At 36.9% G+C, this 19,914-nt stretch overlaps 1 protein-coding gene across 2 annotated transcripts in view; it reads right to left on the bottom strand.

Annotated features, from left to right (window-relative positions):
* The window catches only part of OLFM3 (olfactomedin 3), a 201,742-nt gene that overhangs the window by 49,926 nt on the left and 131,902 nt on the right, over nt 1-19,914 (bottom strand). Inside the window, exon 1 of one of the 2 annotated variants that reach the window (XM_082452555.1) lies at nt 8,553-19,852. The exons of the other annotated variant lie outside the window; for it this stretch is intronic. Coding sequence (XP_082308681.1) covers nt 8,553-8,681 — 129 coding nt within the window. The 5' untranslated portion in view covers nt 8,682-19,852. Of the gene's footprint in view, nt 1-8,552; nt 19,853-19,914 lie in introns of those variants that run through there. 2 annotated transcript variants of the gene reach the window in all.

Here is a 19,914-nt window from a genome sequence, read left to right as displayed (position 1 = left end):
TAACTCATTTTTTGTCTAGTTATTTTTCAGAAGAACTCTGCTTTGAGCATACATTCTCCACTATGCAATCAGAAGCTGTTGTGGATGTCTTAATGCACTGCCCAGAGAGACACTCATTCATTATTCCAGGTGCTGAGAGTGTCAGTGGCTTGACTCTCAGCTGAGTTCTCTCTGGGGTTTGCTGAGGCTGAAGAATGCTGCCTGCTCAAGGTCAGACCCTATTACACGGGATAGCTCACATCCATTGACTTGCTGATGCAGGGGTACAAAGAAGGATGCTAAGAAGCAGGAATAATTATTATTCCCATTTCACAGAAGAGAAAATTAGTTAACTTGCCTAAGAATGCACAGCTTGTATATAGTAGAGCTATGTATGAAGCCAGAGCAGTACTGTCCAATAGAATGAGAGCCACGTGTATAATTTTAAATTTTCTAGTAGGCAGGTTTAAAACAGTAAAAAGAAACAAGTGAAATTACTTTTAATAATATATTTTATTTAACCCAGTATATCCAAAATATTATCATTTCAACATGTACTCAATATAAAAATTATTCATGAAATACTTTACATTGTTTTTTTCTCCTTTTTTGTACACTCTTTGAAATTGAGTGTGCATTTTACACTTATAGCACACCTCAGCTCGGACCAGCCACATCCCAAGTACCCAGTAGCCACAGTGGCCTCCTTATTGGACTGTATAGCTATAGAATCTTGCTTTTAATTCCAGTGCTATGGCCGTATTACTATGATGCTGAACATCCAGATAATCGTTCTTAAAGGTCAATCATATGGATATGGAAAAACCTACCTGACAGGTGTTACATAGACAAACCATCCAGTTTGCATCTGAGTTTCTTTTTCCTGTGGAAATGTCAGATAAACCAGTGGGCCTCCTTCTAGCTAAGCTCTGACTAACTTCTACAGCTGGGATCTGAAATTCTTCAGTCTTTGTCCTTCCCTCTATGGTTTCCAGGGAATCAGCAGATAAGGAGATATTTCTTATATTATCAGGAGAAGAGGGAGGTGAATTTTGTCTAGAAAAGAAGGTATTTAATGACTCAGGCTGGAGGGGCTGGAACAAGGAAGGATGAAAGAGAGGCTGAGATGGGGCTAGGAACATGGAGGTGAATGGTGCCCAGCAGAGAACTATTTTGCACAATTCCCAGTGTTACTGAGCTGGTCTGTTTGCCTTTAGACTGGAGCGCTTTGCCTGGTAGGAAGCAGATTCTTAAAAGGACTAAACCAGCCTGATCTCTCTCCACAGAGCTGCCATAGTCTGTGGCATCTTCTGTCTTGTAATTTGCAGCAGAACAGATATAATCTCCTACTTATTCTCTCCCAGGCCCTAGCTCGTCACATACCATCAACCAACACACAGATTTTTTCCTTTCAAGGGCTTTAGAGAAAATCACTATAGGGTGCTTATAGGCATTCCAACAGCAATCATGGGGAAGCTATAAATTATAAACTCGTGAAATTCAAAAAGATGTCATAGTCCTTGTCCTTGGTCTGTAATGAAAAGGAAATGGTGCCAAACCTGTCTTTTAGTCTCCTTTTTCAGATAGCTCATAGAAGTGTCCTGTGCTGCCTTTTATTTCTGAGGTATTGGATTCATTATCATTTCTTTCTTTTGATTCCCCTTACTCCTTCTTTCTAGCATTTATGCCTGACTATGATTGGGACAGAAAGATGTACTTAGAATTATATATTATTAGAATCAGATAAGATCGTAAAGATAATCTTTTCATACTAAAGAAGAAAAAATGCAAAGAGATTATCTACAGAACGGAGATAGGTACAGCTTAGCAGAGTAGTTTCAATGATGTAATTAAAGGTTTAAGCTGAGTAACAGTATGGAACGAATATATCTCGACATAGGTTCTACAGTTTCAACTAGGCTTCTCCTGACATTGGACACAAATCTCAAATATGTCAGAAAATTAAGGCTTCTCACTAGAATAAATTTAGCTTTTGTATAAAGGAGCAGGGACCACCCAATTATAATATTGAAATATCTTTAACAGCAGTGCAAATACTGATTATTAAACCTGGCATCATTAATATTGATGTTCTCTTGCCAGGTGTTTGGCTAACTAGTAAAGAGCTTATAATGTCAGGGCAAGGTGTCAGTTGCTCTCTGGAATGAGGGAAGCAGAAAAGGTGAATAGGGTTTGATGTTCATTTAGTATTCTTCCTGAAGTGTCAGCTTAATAAAAGTAGACTCCGGTTTTGTTTGTACTTTCAATTGTCTTCTTGTAAGAATTATTGAAAAGAGCCATGGCTTTATCTGCTACAGAGTTAGTCTGAATGATTTCAACTATAGCAAGTTACCTCTCTGGCAAGAAAAAGGTAACTCAAAAGAGAAAAAAGCTAGTATAAAAGATGAGTGCTTGACAGTTGTGAGGGTTTGACAGAGACTTCTGTGTCAGGTTTAGTGATAAAGGAAGCTTTATGAGCGTGTCTAGTGTTCTCTTTTATGACACCCATATTGGCATTGAAAAGAGGATAAAAATAAAACCAGCTAAGACCTCAGGTGGAAAGAAATATTTAGATGGATTTTGGATACCAGTGAGAAAAGATCTGCTCTCATTTTAACTTAAAAGAGCAGTTACTTAGGTGTCAATAAAACTCATATAATAGTAATAGCAAACATTTATGGTGCTCTAGCCATTAGTTGGCGGTTCACATACATTACTGCCTTTGAATATCACAGTAACTCTATGAACCAGGTGATGTTATTCTGCCCATTTTATAGGTGAGGAAACTGAGACTTAGAGACAGTAAGGAACTTGCTCAAGGTCATGTAGGAGGTAATCAGCAGAGCTGAGATTTGCACTTGCACAGTCTGATATCAGAGCTTGAAAGTTTAACCCCCATACTGCACCACCAGTTATCTGAAATTCCCTTTTATATATGATGAAGATAATTCTGATAGCATTTTCTGAACTACCGTGAAGCTGACTACTTGGACCTGGAGGGTGCATACGGTTTATTGCTATCCAAAGCATTGCTAATCACAGTGATTACTGATGCAATTCTCTTTGAACCTTTTGTGTTAATTAGAAGAACTAAATGAACTATTTAGCAGTTTTTAATATTACAAAACTCATGAAATATTTAGGCATGCTCTAAATAGAATTAAAATGATAATTTTAACAATTGGATTTCAAGTTTGGATTTTTTGCTTACAATTTAATTACAGAGCTATGCTTTATAAATACAAAGCTACTGTGTGAGAAGTCTCTCAGAACTTCAGGGGCTTTGAACAGGAAAGAAAGATCCTGAAGACTGAGGTAAAAATAAAAATAAAAATATCTTGCATTTCAGCATGTTTTTCTTTTTATAAAACCCCTTCTCTTGTATTAGTCTCACTTCTTTTGAACCAGCTACCCTTAGAAATAGACATTATCTTATTTATGAGGAAACTGAAACGCAAAGAACTGAAGCAGTGTTTTCCGAAGTCACCCGTTTAGTAATATATTATATATGTTATATATATGATATACATATATATATATATATATATATATATATATATATATATATATATATATATGGCATATATGTTATATATGGGACTTATACCAGTTTTCTCCAGTTTTCAGATCAGAGCTCTTTATGTTCATCCTCTGCAGATAAATTGCAGATAGATGGCCTATGTCCATTCACCAATAGCTGAAAAAACTTCGCTTTAGAGGAGATGCACGCAGCGAGGTGGAGGGCATTATCCAAACAATGTGGAAACAAGTAGCAGTTGGGACTCCAAAGGAATAATTAGCAGTAAAGGCTTGGCAAGACACAAGTGGAGGGACAGGCAAAGGGACAGCATTCTGATTCTTTGAAGAGGACAGAATCAACTGGTTGAACATTGCTAGGTCTTATGTTTATGCTGAATGTCTGGGAATTTCATGAAAGTACAGACTGAGGCAAAAAAGAATAAGGGATCTAGCTAATGAAAGGGGGGTACAAGGTAGGGGAAAATAAAGCAGAAAAAAATCCATTTACTAAAACCTATTCAATTTAGAATAGGAGATACCTGATGATTTAGAGGAGATACCTGATGAAAAGTCCTTATAAATTTTCTGTCTGAGGATAGGTTTGGTCTCAGAGAATGAAATGTGGTTTAGCATGCTAATGACTTTAGTTGTGAAGAGAAGAAATGTGAGGACAGGAATAATAGAGATGTTGACAGACCACACTAAAAGAAGCTGTGTTCTGGAGGATGTGTTAATAAAGATGTCACTGCATAGCAGTTTTCCTCCTATTTCTTATGAGACTAGTTGGAACTGAAATAAGAAATGTATATTCTTCACTCAAGGCAACCTCAAGGCTCTAAGAAAAACAACTGTAAAAACAGTGACAAAAAACAGTTAAACACAAAACCGAAGACATCCTCAAATTCAGGTTGGTTGATCACTTCTCATATTCTGGAAATCGTAATGACTCAGAGTTGGGAAGGACTTAGAAGTCATATCTGGTCCTATGTCTTTCCACTCAGTGACACTTCTCCTATGTATTCTCCTTGTGTTTCCGCTTGAACTCTGCATGATAGGGATTTCCCTGCTTCATAGGCAGCCCCTTCCATCGGTGGAAAGCTAAAGGACTGGCTCTGAACTTCTCTCTTTGTAATGTTCCCCCTTTTGCCCCCCTTCTGCTTTAAGTACTTAAGAATAAATCTACCCTCTTACCTATGCCACAGTTCTACTCTAAAAAGGCAATTATCACATTCTCTGTGACTTTCAAGATTTACCATTCTGTTCTCTCATCCATTTCCTTAATTTGTTTAGTTGGTCTTTCACAAAATAGACATTGCCTAAGGATTTGGGGAAGAAAAACAGTGGTACAAAACAGAGAAGTCAGATGGCTTCATCCAGGACTAAAAAAAAAAAAAAAATTGGTGAGTTAAGAAACTTAGAGAGTATTGAGAGTTTGTATCAGAGTATTCTACTCATTTTCCAGAACTTAAAACTGACTAACTCATTGAAGTAGTTATTTATGAGGAGAAGCTGGCTAGACATTTCAAAATGTAGCAAAACAAATCACTGATGCCCACAGGTCCCTGGGAGGCCTCTTCCCACCATAGCGGAGGGGCTGATTGAGAACAGCTGGTGTCTGCTAAATGTCCTCTGCTTATTTAATTATTCTTTTCCAGGTTCTTACTGGTGTGGAATCCACAGTGTGAGTGATTTCTCAGACGCTCAGCCTCAGGGGGAAGTTACTCTGCATCAGAGAGACATGCCAGAGGGAGCCTGAGCTTTCTCAGAGCCCAGGCTTTGGTCTCTGTAGACACCAGCTCCTCCGAAGGCAGATGGGCCCAGTTATAGATTAGGAGGGGAAGGAAAGAAAGAAAGAAAGAAAGAAAACAAAGAGAGAGAGAAAGAGAGAGAGAGAGAGAGAGAGAGAGAGAGAGGGAGAGAGAGAGAGAGAGAGGGAGAGAGAGAGAGAGAGAGAGAGAGGGAGGGAGGGAGAGAGAGAGAGAGAGAGAGAGAGAGAGAGAGAAAACAGAGAGAGAGAGAGAGAGAGAGAGAGAGAAAGAAAGAAAGAAAGAAAGAAAGAAAAAGATAGAAAAAAAAACAGGGCCAAAGAGGAGGATAAAGGGATGTTTCAAGATTCTAAGAGAAGCCAGAGGGAGCTTATTCCCCTAATAAGGAGCTGTGTTTAACTGCTTACTGACAAAAATATCCTGGAAATTTAAAAACCTGTTTCAGCTTTTAAGACAATCAAACGTACACTGCCTATTTCAGAGGCACCTGCCATAAACAGATTTAACTGCCTTTAATGATTAAAACCCTATATTTCTTATTTTTGTTTTTTCAAGGTCATTTGAAACTACCATTTTAAAGAAAGACCACATTCATATTTGTGTAAATCTGTACTTTTTGCCATCTGCACATCCCACAAACACTCATAAAACAAATTTTAAGACCTACATTATGTATTTATTCATTCATTCATTTTTTGGGGGGTGTATACAGACTTGCAAGCTTATACCATTCATAGTGTCTAAAGTGAGAATGTAGAGTGAGAGAGTTGAGAAGGGCTGGACATCATAGCTCTACTTACTGGGAAGGGAACTGTCAACCCTTCCATCTAGGAAAGTGGAGTCCAGGGTCATAGGAAACCACCTGAGATGGACAGAGAGAACCTAGTGTGGCACCAGGGACCAGGAGGGGCAAGGAGAGCAAAGGTGGGTGAGACGACTTCCCTGGTCAGGACTGCAGTCAGGTGACTTGCTTCTACCCTTGATTCTGTCATTAACCAGCTGGGGGAAACACTTAAACATTTGGGATCATTCTTCCCACTTGCAGAATGAGGAGGTTGGATTAGATCAGTCATATTTCCAGCTAAGCTCCTGAGAGTTCTAAGGTTTCTGTGGAGGCAATTTGACCAGGGAAAGGGGTTGATTATGTGGGGAGGGAACAGATGACAGAGACACAGTAAATGCCTCCCCCCCCATAATTTATTATTTGACCCATGACCTGTTTTATATATTGGATTTCCACCTCAAGATTCATTCAACAAATATTTATTCTGCATGTATTACATAAGATTTAATTCGGAAAAAAAAGGCACTGCTGCCAAAAAATAGTGTAAAAATAACTGGCCTGGAGAGTTTCTAAGATCCTTTCCAGCATTAACATTTAATGATCTTAATCTAGGAAATAGATTCATTCATTTCTCACCATGGGAATCCTAAGATATGAGCAGTTATCTTGAATAGTTAAGGTGGGGAAATTACTTCTGTAATATTTGGCACTTCTGTAAAACATGCATGCACACACACTCACACTCATTCACTCATACTCACACACTATTGCAACATGATTTCTCCATTCCAGTGAATAACATAGTGTAAACTTTTCTGAACTTTATTTATTTTTTGTCACTCAAAGAGTGATTCAGTTGTGGCAGAACATTTGTAGACCATACCAATATTTTATATTTTTCAACCAACAGATTACTAATCAGAAGGTAAAGAAAATGGATTTACTTTAAACTCATAAGAGAGCAAGAAGTTCTAAAAGAATCATGCATACTTTTGGAAAGTTGATTCTCCTCCATCAACAAGAAACAGGAAATAACCAAACCAATATCTGTAGACACAGAAAATATACATATCAGAACCAAGATACCAAGTTTGAAACATAGCTTATTCATGAATTGCTTAGCTTAGGTTCATTTCTTGAAAGAGTTAATTCAACAACTAAGTTGTTAAAAGTCACCAGGTACTTGAACATTGAGGAAATTTGGCTCAGTAAATATTAAATAATGTAAATTTCTTTGTTTTGTGATTGCTTATTGATGCCATGTCATGGTTTCTTTATAACTACAAATGTCTTTTACATGCCTCCTGCCACACACGTCATACAGGGAAGGAGGGGAATCTCAATAATGGAGGCACTGAGGTACCATAAGTGATTCAAGGGAGGTAAAAATATAAAAGCAGGTCAGAGTGTGCCTCACATGTGCTCTGCTATTGCCCTGAGCACCAGGTGAATCTGGTAAATTATGTAATTAATTTGATCTGACTCAGTTACACGTTGATTGATAGAGTAATTATTATTAGTAACTGCAAACATATCTTCAAAATGGAGAGTTGCTTTTTTTTTTTTAAGTATCTGACTTTTTCTGATCTGTGGGAGCAGTCCAATGGTAAAAGACAGATAAAGATAAAAAGGTAAAGGGCTCTGAATACTAATTGTTTCTGTACTTTTTATTTGCTAGCAGGGAAATTGTTTTTCCAGGATATTCCTTCTATTTCAATTTGTAAGCTTCTATTTGAAAAACCAATAGTTTTCATTTTTATTTGAAATGTTTTAGAGTATTGCTAAATAAACCATGAGAAAAGACATTTGTTATAATGTGGGAAGGGTTAAAAAGCCACTAATTGTAGACTAATGAAGACTACAGGAGTTAGACTTGTGACAGGAGAAGACTTTATGAAAAAATTAAACAATACAGGGAGATGATTTTATCAAGTAAGTTTTCTGTTCATTATTCTTAGCTCTCTTAAAGGTTTTTTTGGTGATGCTTTAAATTTCTGAGGTTTTTTTGTTTTTATTCATTTATGTTTAAAAGAGGTTGGTTTCTCTGACTGAATGCATTTCAGTCACAGGAATTGAATTCCAAAGAAGAACCTGCTATAGTAAAACTAGATTAGCTAGAATATACCCTATAGCATATTCTGTAGGAAAAATTATGGGGATTTTACAGATGTTAAAAGAAGTAAAATAATAAGAAAACATTTTAAAAGAAAGAATTCTTCAAAACCTCAGAACAATGTAAATTAAAGCTTTTCATTAAGAATTTAATGAATCTAGTTATTTCCTTTCACAGCTAATTTCTCAGGCAGTTCGTTTATTCTTTGATGTGACTTTAAAGTGTTCCTAAAGGAACATCCATGACTAAAGTTACCACATAAATATTGTATTGTTGAAGAAGACCTGTAAATAGAGAAGCAAAAATCTCAGCCTTTGCAATTTACAAAATAAAGCCCACTGGTTTAATGCACTTACTTCCCAAGACGGCCAAACCCACCGGAGTGACTTACTAAGGTATCTGGCGTTGATAGCCTCGTGGTGTTCAGTCCTACCAAGGATGGGAGAGTTTGGGACATCCAGTTTGATATCATTGCCATGGTGCTAAGCACAGCGCCAAGCTTCAGCAGTGGAAGACTCATTGCTGTGGAGCTAATGAGTTTTCATAGTGACTGATTAAGATCCCGGTTCTGGGCTGGCAGCGGGAGGCGTGACTGCAGCACGCCACATCTACAGCATGAAAAGAGATCAACTTCCCAAGCTCTAATCATGCAGGGAAAGCTCACAGAACTTCTTTCCCTCACCCTCACAGGAAGTGCCCTGCTCTTCCTTTTCCTCCTTTACCAGATACTTTGCTGAATCATCAAACAAAATATTCTGGCTTCGCTGGTAATTGTTAGAGCAGAGCTTGAAGGAAGGAGGAAATTTGAGCTTTTCCTGCTCCACTATATAGTCAGTTACCATCAACAGAGTTTACTGCCTCTGGGATTTCTGTCAGTATAATCAGCTGCTCTTTATCCTTCATAAAAAAACATAGCACCCTTAAATTGAGGTCTGTCAAAGCGCCCATTTCAAACACCAAATTTAATATCCACAGATTTCTCTGAGCATGGAAAAAAGTGCTTTTAGACAAAACATGAAAACAAAGTCTGCAGAGAATATCCAAGATGATTAGATATTGAGTAAGAAATTATTATTTTTTATATAGTAACCTAAAATTAGCACTGTTGCCTCTTAAAAAAAATGTCAGAGATTAATAGCTACTGCCTGTGGAGGACATTGCCCTAGGCACCCTACATGTGAACAGACAGAAAAGGCAGCCTTGGAGAAAAGCTCCTGATAAAGAAATTTCATAGGTTCCCAGTTTTGCTTTCACGAATGAATGCTTAGCAGTTTCTCAGGCACACAGCAAACTCAGTTAACTCTATTTTCACCTTGTGAAGAATGACAGACCAGTACCGCAAGTCTATGTCATGAGAGAACATGTGACATTAAAAAAGCACAAGACTTGGCTTCTGTGACTCCCCAGGGAGTCTGAGGTCTAGCTCCTTGTTCTCTTGCAGTTAGTTGAGTGAATGGCCAGTGAATTAAAACTCCTTGGCTTCACTTTTTTTTTTCCTACGATATGTGGGGGGTGGACTCCCTGCTCTCCAAGGCCCCTTCCAGCTGTAAAATTCAATGATCTGTTTATTAGAGTTCCGACGGCAAATGTGTATATTGAATTTGCGGCTTATGGGTAATTTTATTATATTCTTTTTACAAATACTGCAAAATGGTCCACATCCAAATCTCAGGTCCCAAATGGAATAAATCAGAGACCATTGTCTTATATAATATATGTGGTTTAAAATAAAAATACAGAGAGAAGACGTGAAGGGAAATATGGGTGAATGAAAATTAAGTGAAAAAGAATCATATGAAAAGGAAAAAAATACTGTTTTGATTCCTTAGGAGAATTCTGGAATTGTTTGTATCTGGAAAGATATGTATTTTCTTAAACAGTTTTGGCAGGAGAATTAAAGAGAATATCTTTAATAAAATTGAAAGACATAGATATTTATAAAGGTGTGTGTGCCTTTATTCTTCAAAACAGCTTTAAACTGGGCTGAATACTGAGACTCCTCAAATCTTCCTTGCATATATTACCTTGAAATCCAGGCTACATTTTCTCCTTCAGAATACATCCAGATGATTTCAGCTGACCCTTATTTTTTAACCACAGTGCCCAGAAAACCAAATATTACGTATTTTTGTCTTTTTCAAAAATCGTATCATATGAAAAATTTAACATAAAAGCACCATAGTTTATATATTAAACTTAGTATTAAATAACAGCATTCATAGAAAGGACTGTTAAATTTTACATTATTATTACCATGTGGCAGTAACAAAAAGTAAAGTGGATATACAAATCTAGTTGTTCAAAAAATTACCAGGAACTCTACCTGACTTTAATAAAGGAGAAGAGTGTCTTTTAAGAGCTTAATTTCCAAAATTGAAAACTAATATAAATGCAATTACTGGATAATTTAAGATGCAACATGGCAGATGGTAATTATACTTATTAATGAGCTATCAATCAACAAAATAATAGCTTCTTTAGAAGAATATAGCATGAATGTCAGGGGAAACCAGTACTCTTATTTGCAAATTAAAAAGAAATGAAGAACTTAAAGAAAAGTACAATATAAATGGAAGGCTTCTTGCAATTTCCCAGAGACTCAAATACCTGCACTGAAGAACTGAAAGAGAACAACAGTGAAAGTTTATGATTTGATGATGTTTATGAACAATGTAAAAGCTATAATGTGTGGTTTAAAAAAAAAACATTTAAATGGCACACATTGAAATAGAAAAGCTTAAATTATAATGATTGTTAGTTATGGGAAATAAAATAGCTATGATTTGTAAAATGTTAAATAGGTTGCATTGCTCTCATAATCTAGTAAATTGATTATAATTTCCATTTTATAAGTTGGGTTCTTGTTTGCAGATGGGGAAGCTGATTTTTCTATGTGGATGTAGCAACCTGTGTTCAGGGCCAGAAACCCAGTGGTTACAGAAGTCCCACAAGCATGGTGTGAATGTTGATGGAGTAAGTAGCAAGAGACAAGGCTGGAAATACTAGCAGTTACCAACTCCCAGGGCTTCACAGCCAAAGATGTTTGGATATTATCTTGGATGTAATTCAAGAATTTTAAGCAAGGCTGTGAAGTCATTAGTTTCATGTCTGAAATTATTACATTGGCATTTTCATGATGCAGGATAGGCCGATGGGGGTTGTAGGAACAGCAAAGCATATCAGAGACAGGAACGTCACTTAGGAGCATATTCTCATAGTTTAGGCAAGAGATGATGAGGGCCTAGAACAAGAAACTGTCAGTGGAGCTCAAAAGGGTGGATACTGTAAAGAATTAGGGTGAAATCGATAGCACTCAGTGATTGAATACATGTGAGGAGTTACTTGATTAATATATTTATTCATTAGATATTTTATGGTAGACTTTTTATTATTCAGAGTGATTTCATGATAAACCTATATAGTAAATAATTATGAAGCAAATAATTAATGACCAAGAAAGACTTATAGGTAATCTTATGTAATATTGGCATGTGCTGTCATTGGAATTTTATTTTTCTTTGATCTGGAGCACAAAAGTTTAACATTGCTTTGGTACTCAGTACACTTGCTAGTCTGGGGACTATCTGTATGGTAGGTGTGTGTGTTGGTTTCTGGGGAACCTAGCTTGACTAAAAGAATAGGTGAACCAAAGTGACCTCTAGAAAAAACAAAGTAGACTCTTGCTAGCAAGGAGGAAAAATTGGAAGAGTGGCATAAAGTAGAGGAAGAGGCTTAAAGTTTATGCTGACTTCGTACTCAGTCACAGAGGATGAAGAGAATAATACAACTTTGCTGAGTGACACAAAGTCATTCTGGGTCTCTGGAGCTAATAGTCCAACTCAAAATAGAGAAAAAGGACTGATGTTCTTGCTTCTTCCTTCACTGAGAAGTCAAAGCAATTACAAGAGAACTTCTGTAAGGTCCCAGTACTCTACCTACCCACCTACCTCACCTGTGCCCACATGACTCTACCCTTTCTCCTGTTCCACAGATAAATTGTTTGTGTTCCTAGGTAAGGTTGATTCCCCCACTCTGCACTAGATCAGTGCTTTTCAAACTATCATGCATAGGAATTACCAGGACAGCTTGATAAGACCCAGATTCCTTTGTTCCACCCTGAGAGTCTGACTTATTAGCTCTAGCACAGGGCCAAATAATTTGCATTTCTGACAGTCTCCTAGCTGATGCTCATTCTGCCATTCTTGGACCACCCTTGAGTAGATCACATCCATCTCATTAACTCAATGACAGCTCTCTTAATCCTTTCCTCTCTTACTGACATCAATAAATCTTCCCACTTTAATGGGCCATTCACAGCAGGATATAAACACCCCCTTATATCACTCATTTTAAATACAAACAGGTAAACAATAGTTTCCTGATCCTATTTTCTCTCCATTTATTTCCCCTATCACTCACTATCCCTTTGCAGCATACCTTCCTGAGAGTTGTCTATACTCACCATCTTCAGTTTCTCTTTCCCTAATCAAGGTTTTGTTCACACTTCTCTACTCCACTGATACCACTTTTATCAAGGCTACCAATGATACCGTGTTGCTAAATCCAGCAGTCAATTCTCAGTCCTCAACTTTCTTGACCTATGAATAGCATTCATTAGACTTTTACTTTATCCTTCCTGAAATAATTTATTCACTTGTCTTCGAGGATACCATATCCACCTAGTTTTCCTTCTACTTTCTGACCTATCTTTCTCAGTCTCTTTTGTCGATTCTTCCTCATCTATATGCCAATGACTCCCAAATTCATTTCTTCCTCGCAGACCTCTCCTATCAATTCAGACCTGTATATCCAATTATCTACTTGACATCTCCACTTGGATGGTTAATAGACATCTTAAATTGAACATGTTAAAAAAGATGAGCTTCTGATATGCCTTTCCCATCTCCAGCAAACAAAAGAAAACAAAAGAAATAAACCAAAAAATTATATACATGCAACCATTCCTGTAGTCTTCTTCATTTCAATTCCATGGTTGAAAAGTTAGATTTCAACCTTAACTTTTTCGCATCTCTTATCAGTTTCATCAATAGGTCTTTTCATCTCTACTTTCAAAATATACCCAGCATTCAACCATTTTACACCACTCTCACTGCCACCATGCTGCTCCAAAGTCATCATCACCTCTCATCTGGTTTATTACAAGAGCCACCGATTATTGACCTTGTACCACTTCAGTCCTTTTTTAACCCCCCAACCAGAGTGATTCTGTTAAATTGTAAGTCAGATTATGTTATTCCTCTTCTTAAAACTCTTTAATAGATTCCCATTTCACTCCTGGTAAAAGTGAAAATATTTAGCATGAACCACAAGGTTCTGCATGATCTGGCTTCCTCTTATTTCTCTGATCTCATTTCTTATAACCCTTCCCTTCAGTGGAGTCACTCTGGTTCTTCAGAAATGCAAGATAATTTTCCACCTCAGGGCTTCCAGTCTCTCAAATGTCTTCTCACTTCCTTTTTGTTTTAATTCAAAGATCACTTTCTCATAAGATCTTTGCTGACCACACTATCTCAAATTTCTACACTTTTCATCTGATCATTTCACGTTGTCTTTTGCTGGTTTACATTTTTTCTCCTTAAAACTTATCACAGGTTAGGCTCCTATATATTTTAATTATTCATCTTGTTATTTGTTTTCTCCACTAGAAATAAAGTTCCATGAAAGCAGGAACATTGCCTATTTTGTTCACTGGGGTATTCTCTATGCCTAGGAGAGTACCTAGTACATAGCAGGTTATCAGTAAGTATTAAATTAATGCATAAATTAATATATTACTGTTTTGTTCCTGAACTTCCCCCATTGTAAAATGGAGACCATTTTAAATGCAAAAATTAAAATAGAGCCCCCCCCCTTGTTGCAAAATGAGCCAGTGTAATATTATTGCATTTTGCATGTGTGTTTTTACATGTACATGATGAATGTATACCTGAGTAAAAAGATAGTGTAAACTTAAAAGTTAAGAATGCTTCTTCCTTCCAAATTTGATATTTAGAATGCAAGCACTTTTGGTCTAAGCCAAGAAGTACTGTCTCTCTTATTTTGACTTCTCTTGATAAGCCTCAAGTCACTGGAACCCTGAATAAATATGAAAGCAGTCGTCTCTTCCTCTTGCCTTTGGCTAATGAAGTTTGTCTCTAATAACATAGGGGAGGATGGAAGGGACTGTAGGCTATGGAAAGGATGAGTTTAAATAAAATGAATTGGAGAAGATGGAGATCTGAGTGTCCATTCACTCAACTTCCTTTCATTTGGCTCCTGGCAATCAATTAGGGACCACCTGTAGCTCCTAGAATTCAGCGCTTTGCCATTCTTGCCTTGAGGTTTCAGGGTTGTTTTAAAAGTGTTCACTAAAGAAAGAATGTATTGAGTGAAAAACATTAACAAAGTTCTCTAAAGGAGGGATTTCTGTCTTCTCATCTTTGCCTTCATCTGAGAAGCCGACTGATGCTCTATAAACCCGGGGGATCCTCTGTTGGCAGCTGTTGTTGCTACTTCAAAGGAGAAAAAATGGATGTGTGGGGGAGGAATATATTCAGGGCAAACATTTTTTTTTTTTTTTTACTCTGACTTTCTACTCAAAATTGAAGAAGTAAAAAAATATAAATCCAGGATTAGGCTAGAGGAAAGGAGGATGCAAAGTGGTGTGACAGAGAGACCCTCAGACTGTAAGGCAAAAGACTTAAATTTTGCATCACTTAGTCATTGCCTTGCTCTGGGTCGTTCAACTGGGAAATGAAGAGATTAAATGGAATTTCCTATATAGTCCCTTCCATGATATAGTGCCATACTTAAGAGCTCAGCTTCGATCTTTGCAGTTACACAAGCCCCTCCTCGCTTTCTGCTCTGACACTACTAGACAGCTGGCTGTGTGACCTCCCAGAGCCTCGGTTTCCCTATGTGTGAATCGGGGATAACAAGAGAACCTGATTCCTTAGGAATTTGTGAGGATGAAATAAACATCTACATATAAAGCCCTTATCACAAGATTTGGCAAACAAGGAGTTCTCAGTCAATATTTGTCATTATTACTCTAGTGCAAAAGAAGTTTATGTATCTTTTCTCCATATTTATAGAAGAGAGACTAGAGATAGAAATTGTTAGCAATAAGGAAGTGAAGACCATCAAATTTTGTATAAATTACCAATGTAAAGGTTTAGCTTTAAGAGTTTTAAAAGGGTAAAATATTCTTGATTCCAATATGCTTGGTTCATAGCGATTGGCTGCCAGCGGTATCCTAGAAAGTGTCTAAAGCATACCCATCCCACAGGCCAGCCTTGAGGAGCCACTTATTTAAGCCTGTCTGCCTGGCACTGTTCTTAGAACTTTATTTGTATGAATTCATTTAATTCTCACACAAACCCTATGAGGTTGGTATTGTTACTATAACCAGCTTATAGATGAGGAACTGAGGCACTGAGAAGTTAAGTAAGCTAGCCTAGGTCACACAGCTAATTAAGGGCAAGTTCAGTATTTGAACCTCGACTGTCACATTCTAAGTATGCTCTTAAGTATTATGCACACTCATATATGCACATACACACACACACAAAACACATGCAATAACAGTGTTATAGCAACTATTTATTTCAAGTTTAATCTTTTTTAAATAATTGAAAAAAAAAATAATTGGAATTATTTAGGGGAAGCAATGCAGTTTAGTCATTGCATGCTCTCACTAAATGAATACTTGAAGCTGAGCACAAAAATTAAAAGTAATGTGTCTTCACTTATTGAGTTTATCTTTGAATGTGACAGAGCCAGGTCAGGGAGACACTGACTCAGGTAAGTGTTCAGTCCCTGCTTCATTTTCATTGGAATCTATTTTCAGGTTTTTCTAATTCACGCAACTCACCAGGGCAGACAAGTGTTAAATTATTGCCAAAAGCTTTTCTGGAGGAAATTGTTTAGAAAGAAATCTCAAAGAGGTTGGAAAATTGCCTGGTGCTCAGAAAGAAGACTGTTTCAGTGGTAGCGTGAAAGAATAAAATTGGATCTTGAAATGTGCAGTTTTCTGAAAGGTTGTTGTAAGTTGTTTCATAAAGCTTATCTCCCTCTTGAAATGTATGTTTAGCAGGAACCAAAATTCTGGTAGTAGTAAATAACCCCAAACGTCAAAGTATAAAAGAAGATTACATTTGTAGCTTGCTTTTTAACAAATTCACATAAACAGCAGGAGCTCTGCAGAGTTAATTTGTACATAGCAGCATTAGCTACTTATTTGTCAGCATTGTCCCCTCATCAGTATGTGCAGTCACAGTTGTTTTGTGATTTGAAAGAAAGCTCCAGCAGACAAACATAGTTAAACATAAATGTCTAAAGATCTGGGCTTGAAACAAGTCAGGCAAGCTTCGTCATTGAGAGTGTCGTGAGAGTTACATAGTTTTATAAAAGGGGGTTAGAAAAACAGTTAAGGCCAGGTCATTAAAATAACCATCACACAGATGATGCTGTACAAGCTCATTACCTCATTTGCTTGTCCTTTTTTGTTTCAACACATTTAAGAACTACTGACCTTATAAAAACAGTTTTAGGAGGACAGAAGTAACTTGACTTAGAAACAGCTCCCTTTGTGAATGCTCATCTGAAAGGGGTCCAATGACATATATATGAACTTGACAATGGATAAGTAAAGGAAAACTGTTGACAAAGGTTATCTCTTGTTATTGAAGTTAAATAGATGATTTTTTTCTGCTTCCTAATATTTTTTGTTCTCACCACATTTCCCAGCTTAATTATGTATTATTTTCTGTTGTTAGAAAAACATAAGCAGAAGTATGTCATTATTCTCTCATTGACTTTTAAAGGCATTGATCTATTAAACATTTATTAAGTACATTCTTTGGGCCAGGAACAGTACAATACTGAAAAATACAAGATTAATATGGTACAGCCTCATATTTTGGGTAATTTATCAATCTGGGAATGTAACAGACTATGAACAAATATGTACAGATGAACTGAATAGTTCCAGTCTTATAGAGATATAGTGGAGGATTAAAAGAAAAGGAGATTGGTACCTTCTAGTGAAATGGTCAGGAAAAAGATAGTGCTTGAGCTGGTTTTCAAAGTTTAGCTCTTAATTCTCTTTATTTTTAACTCAGGGAAATGGACAGTTTAGTTTACTATGGACCCAAAAATAAAATAAAATTTAAGTCATAAGGAATTTTGTGCTATGCTTCAAAGAGTAGAGAATTATATTCTTCAGCCCTTCCTTTGTCAATATGCATCATTTGTCCTAGTACATTTTTACCTCTCTTCCAATTAATAAAATAAAATCATGATATTTACTTAAACCATAATATAGGGCTATTGAGTGAAAAAAGAGAATAGAAAAAATGAACATTATTGTGAAAACAGCATTTTCCTTGAGAAGGAGGAGAGGTAAATAGAAATATCAAAGCTCTTGAAGGACCTTGCATTATCAAGAAAATAGTATTTAAAATTACATGCACATGTCAACAAGGAGTAGTTTGAATTCTAATATTTACATATAATATGAGTCATAAAGCATATGGCTGAAAATTTAATTCTAGTATAGATGCTTCTTGTCAAGTGTCTGGTAAAATGTATGCAGATAGGGTATAGCATGAGGAGTGCTGAAATATTTGCCATTATTGAAAGTAGATTGTCTTTGCAGTGCGTTCTCTCTCTCTCCTTCCCTTCCCCTCCCTCCCTACTTTTCCTTCTCCCTTCTCTCTCTACCTTCTTTCCTTTTTATCTTCCACCCTTTCTTCCACCCTCCTTTCCTTCTTCTCTCTCCCTCTCCCTCCCTTTATTCTCCTTCCTTTCTGTCTTTTTCTCTTTCACTTTCACCTAAGTGTCCTGCATTGAAGTAGGATACTAGTATGGTTGCAAGGGCTCCCCAGGTGATTCTGATGTGTTTCCAATTTTTAACAGCCTAGGCTGTATAGCTACAATTTAAGCACAAATAATTCTAGTATTTTACATTTCAAATTTGGAAGTTTTATGTTTTACCTTTCTACTCATTCAACACTATTTAAAACAAAACAACAAAAGTTCCCTTTTCTAAACATTCAAGCATGCATGCTTAGGCTATGGTTTACCCCTTACTGTGGTCGTAAGGTTTTCAAGAGGTTATTGAACTTAAAACTGGAGACTGCTCATAACTACTGTTCAATAATGGTAATACATCATTCATGTGCACCTCATTTTTCTTCTAAGAGTGATTCAGAAACATGCCCATGATAAAAAATGTGTCCTTTCTTAAATAGTTTTCCTTTCAATAATATATTTATTAATATCTATCAAAATACATGTATAAGTTAGTATTTTTCTATAAAAATTTCATTTAGAATTATTTGAGGAGCAGCGTTTGTTTCACGGTGAATTACTTATGCATTCAATAGGGATTTATTGATCATCCTTTATATGCTAAACACTAAATGCTAGAGATCAAAGATTAATAAAATTCACTCATTTAGGATCTCAGAAATGAGAGAAAAACACGTATAAAATAATTTCAATATAATGTGCTATGTAATTTGTACAAAATGTAGTAGGACATAAACAGGTTAGCAATGAATTCAATTTGGATGGGATAGAAAAAGCTTCAGGAGACTGTGGGTTTAGGTGGATTCAGTAGAATTTCCTAAGTAGATCAGGAAGGAAAGGCCATTCTGCCCCAGGAACAGCATGTGAAAATGTACCACCAAGGTGTCAGAGATCACATGTTCTTTAGGGAGCTCTAAGTAGCTTGGACTGGGGCCAGTGAAAAGCGCCTGGTGGGTTGGGGGGAGGGAGGAGATAGGGTTGGAGAGGTAGCAGGGACCAGCTGGTGCTTGTGGCTCTCTGAGGAGATTAGATCTTACTACAACTAGTCTTTCAAGAGTTGCAGGAAGGAGAGTGATAGCAAACTTGTTTGTTGTTTGGGGGAAGATTACTCAGAAAAGATTCAATAAATACTGGGGAGAGGGGTAAGGAGGAGTTTGACAGCTGGGAGAGCAGTTAAGGGGCTATTTGGATGCTCCGGTAAGAACTGAGATGTACAGAGGAAGGATAACACATGGGCTAGGCAATTTACATAGAATTTTGTGAATTATTAGATGTGGAGGCCGACAAGAATAAACTCTGGATTTCATGAAATACAGTATTGCAGAAAAAGTGCTGGGGAATCATCGAGAACAGTGCTAAACATTAAGGTGCATATGAATCACTGGGGGTCTTGTTAAAATGTAAATTTTACTTCAGAAGTTGAGGTCAGGGCCTGAGATTCTACATTTGAGCAAGCTCCCAGGTGGTCAGAGTGGCTGGTCTACAGACCACACTTTGAGGAGAAGGGGCCATGGAAGCTAACTCAGAGAGGGTAGAACTAAGTGAAGGGCTGATGTGTGTGGACACACATCCTGTGTGATGAAGAAGGTACAACCAAGGAAAGAAAAAAGGTCAAGCTCTGCAAGAGAAGGGAGAGTGAGGATTCCCAAACACACATATGTCTCACTGAAGAAAAGGGTTCAGGAGTTCCCACCATCCAGAGATGGTTGTTAGCAGAAAGCAGACGTTTAAATTTAATACAGTTTAAATGGGCCCTAAAATTTCTTGAAAGTAAAGTTATAGTTAAAATTTTATCTTGAAAAAGAAAGATGAACACAAAATAAAATAAATTATCTTACAATCGTGGGGATATATTAGCATGAATTAAGAATAGATGAAGTCTTTGTGTGTGTGTGTGTGAGATTATTTTTAAAAAATATTGTCATCTGTTTTCACAGCAT

This window comes from Balaenoptera physalus (genome assembly GCF_965194825.1).
Source record: "Balaenoptera physalus genome assembly, chromosome: 1".
NCBI lineage: Eukaryota > Metazoa > Chordata > Mammalia > Artiodactyla > Balaenopteridae > Balaenoptera > Balaenoptera physalus.
The sequence above is the reverse complement of the archived record's forward strand: the minus strand, read 5'-3'. Positions and strand labels throughout refer to the sequence as shown.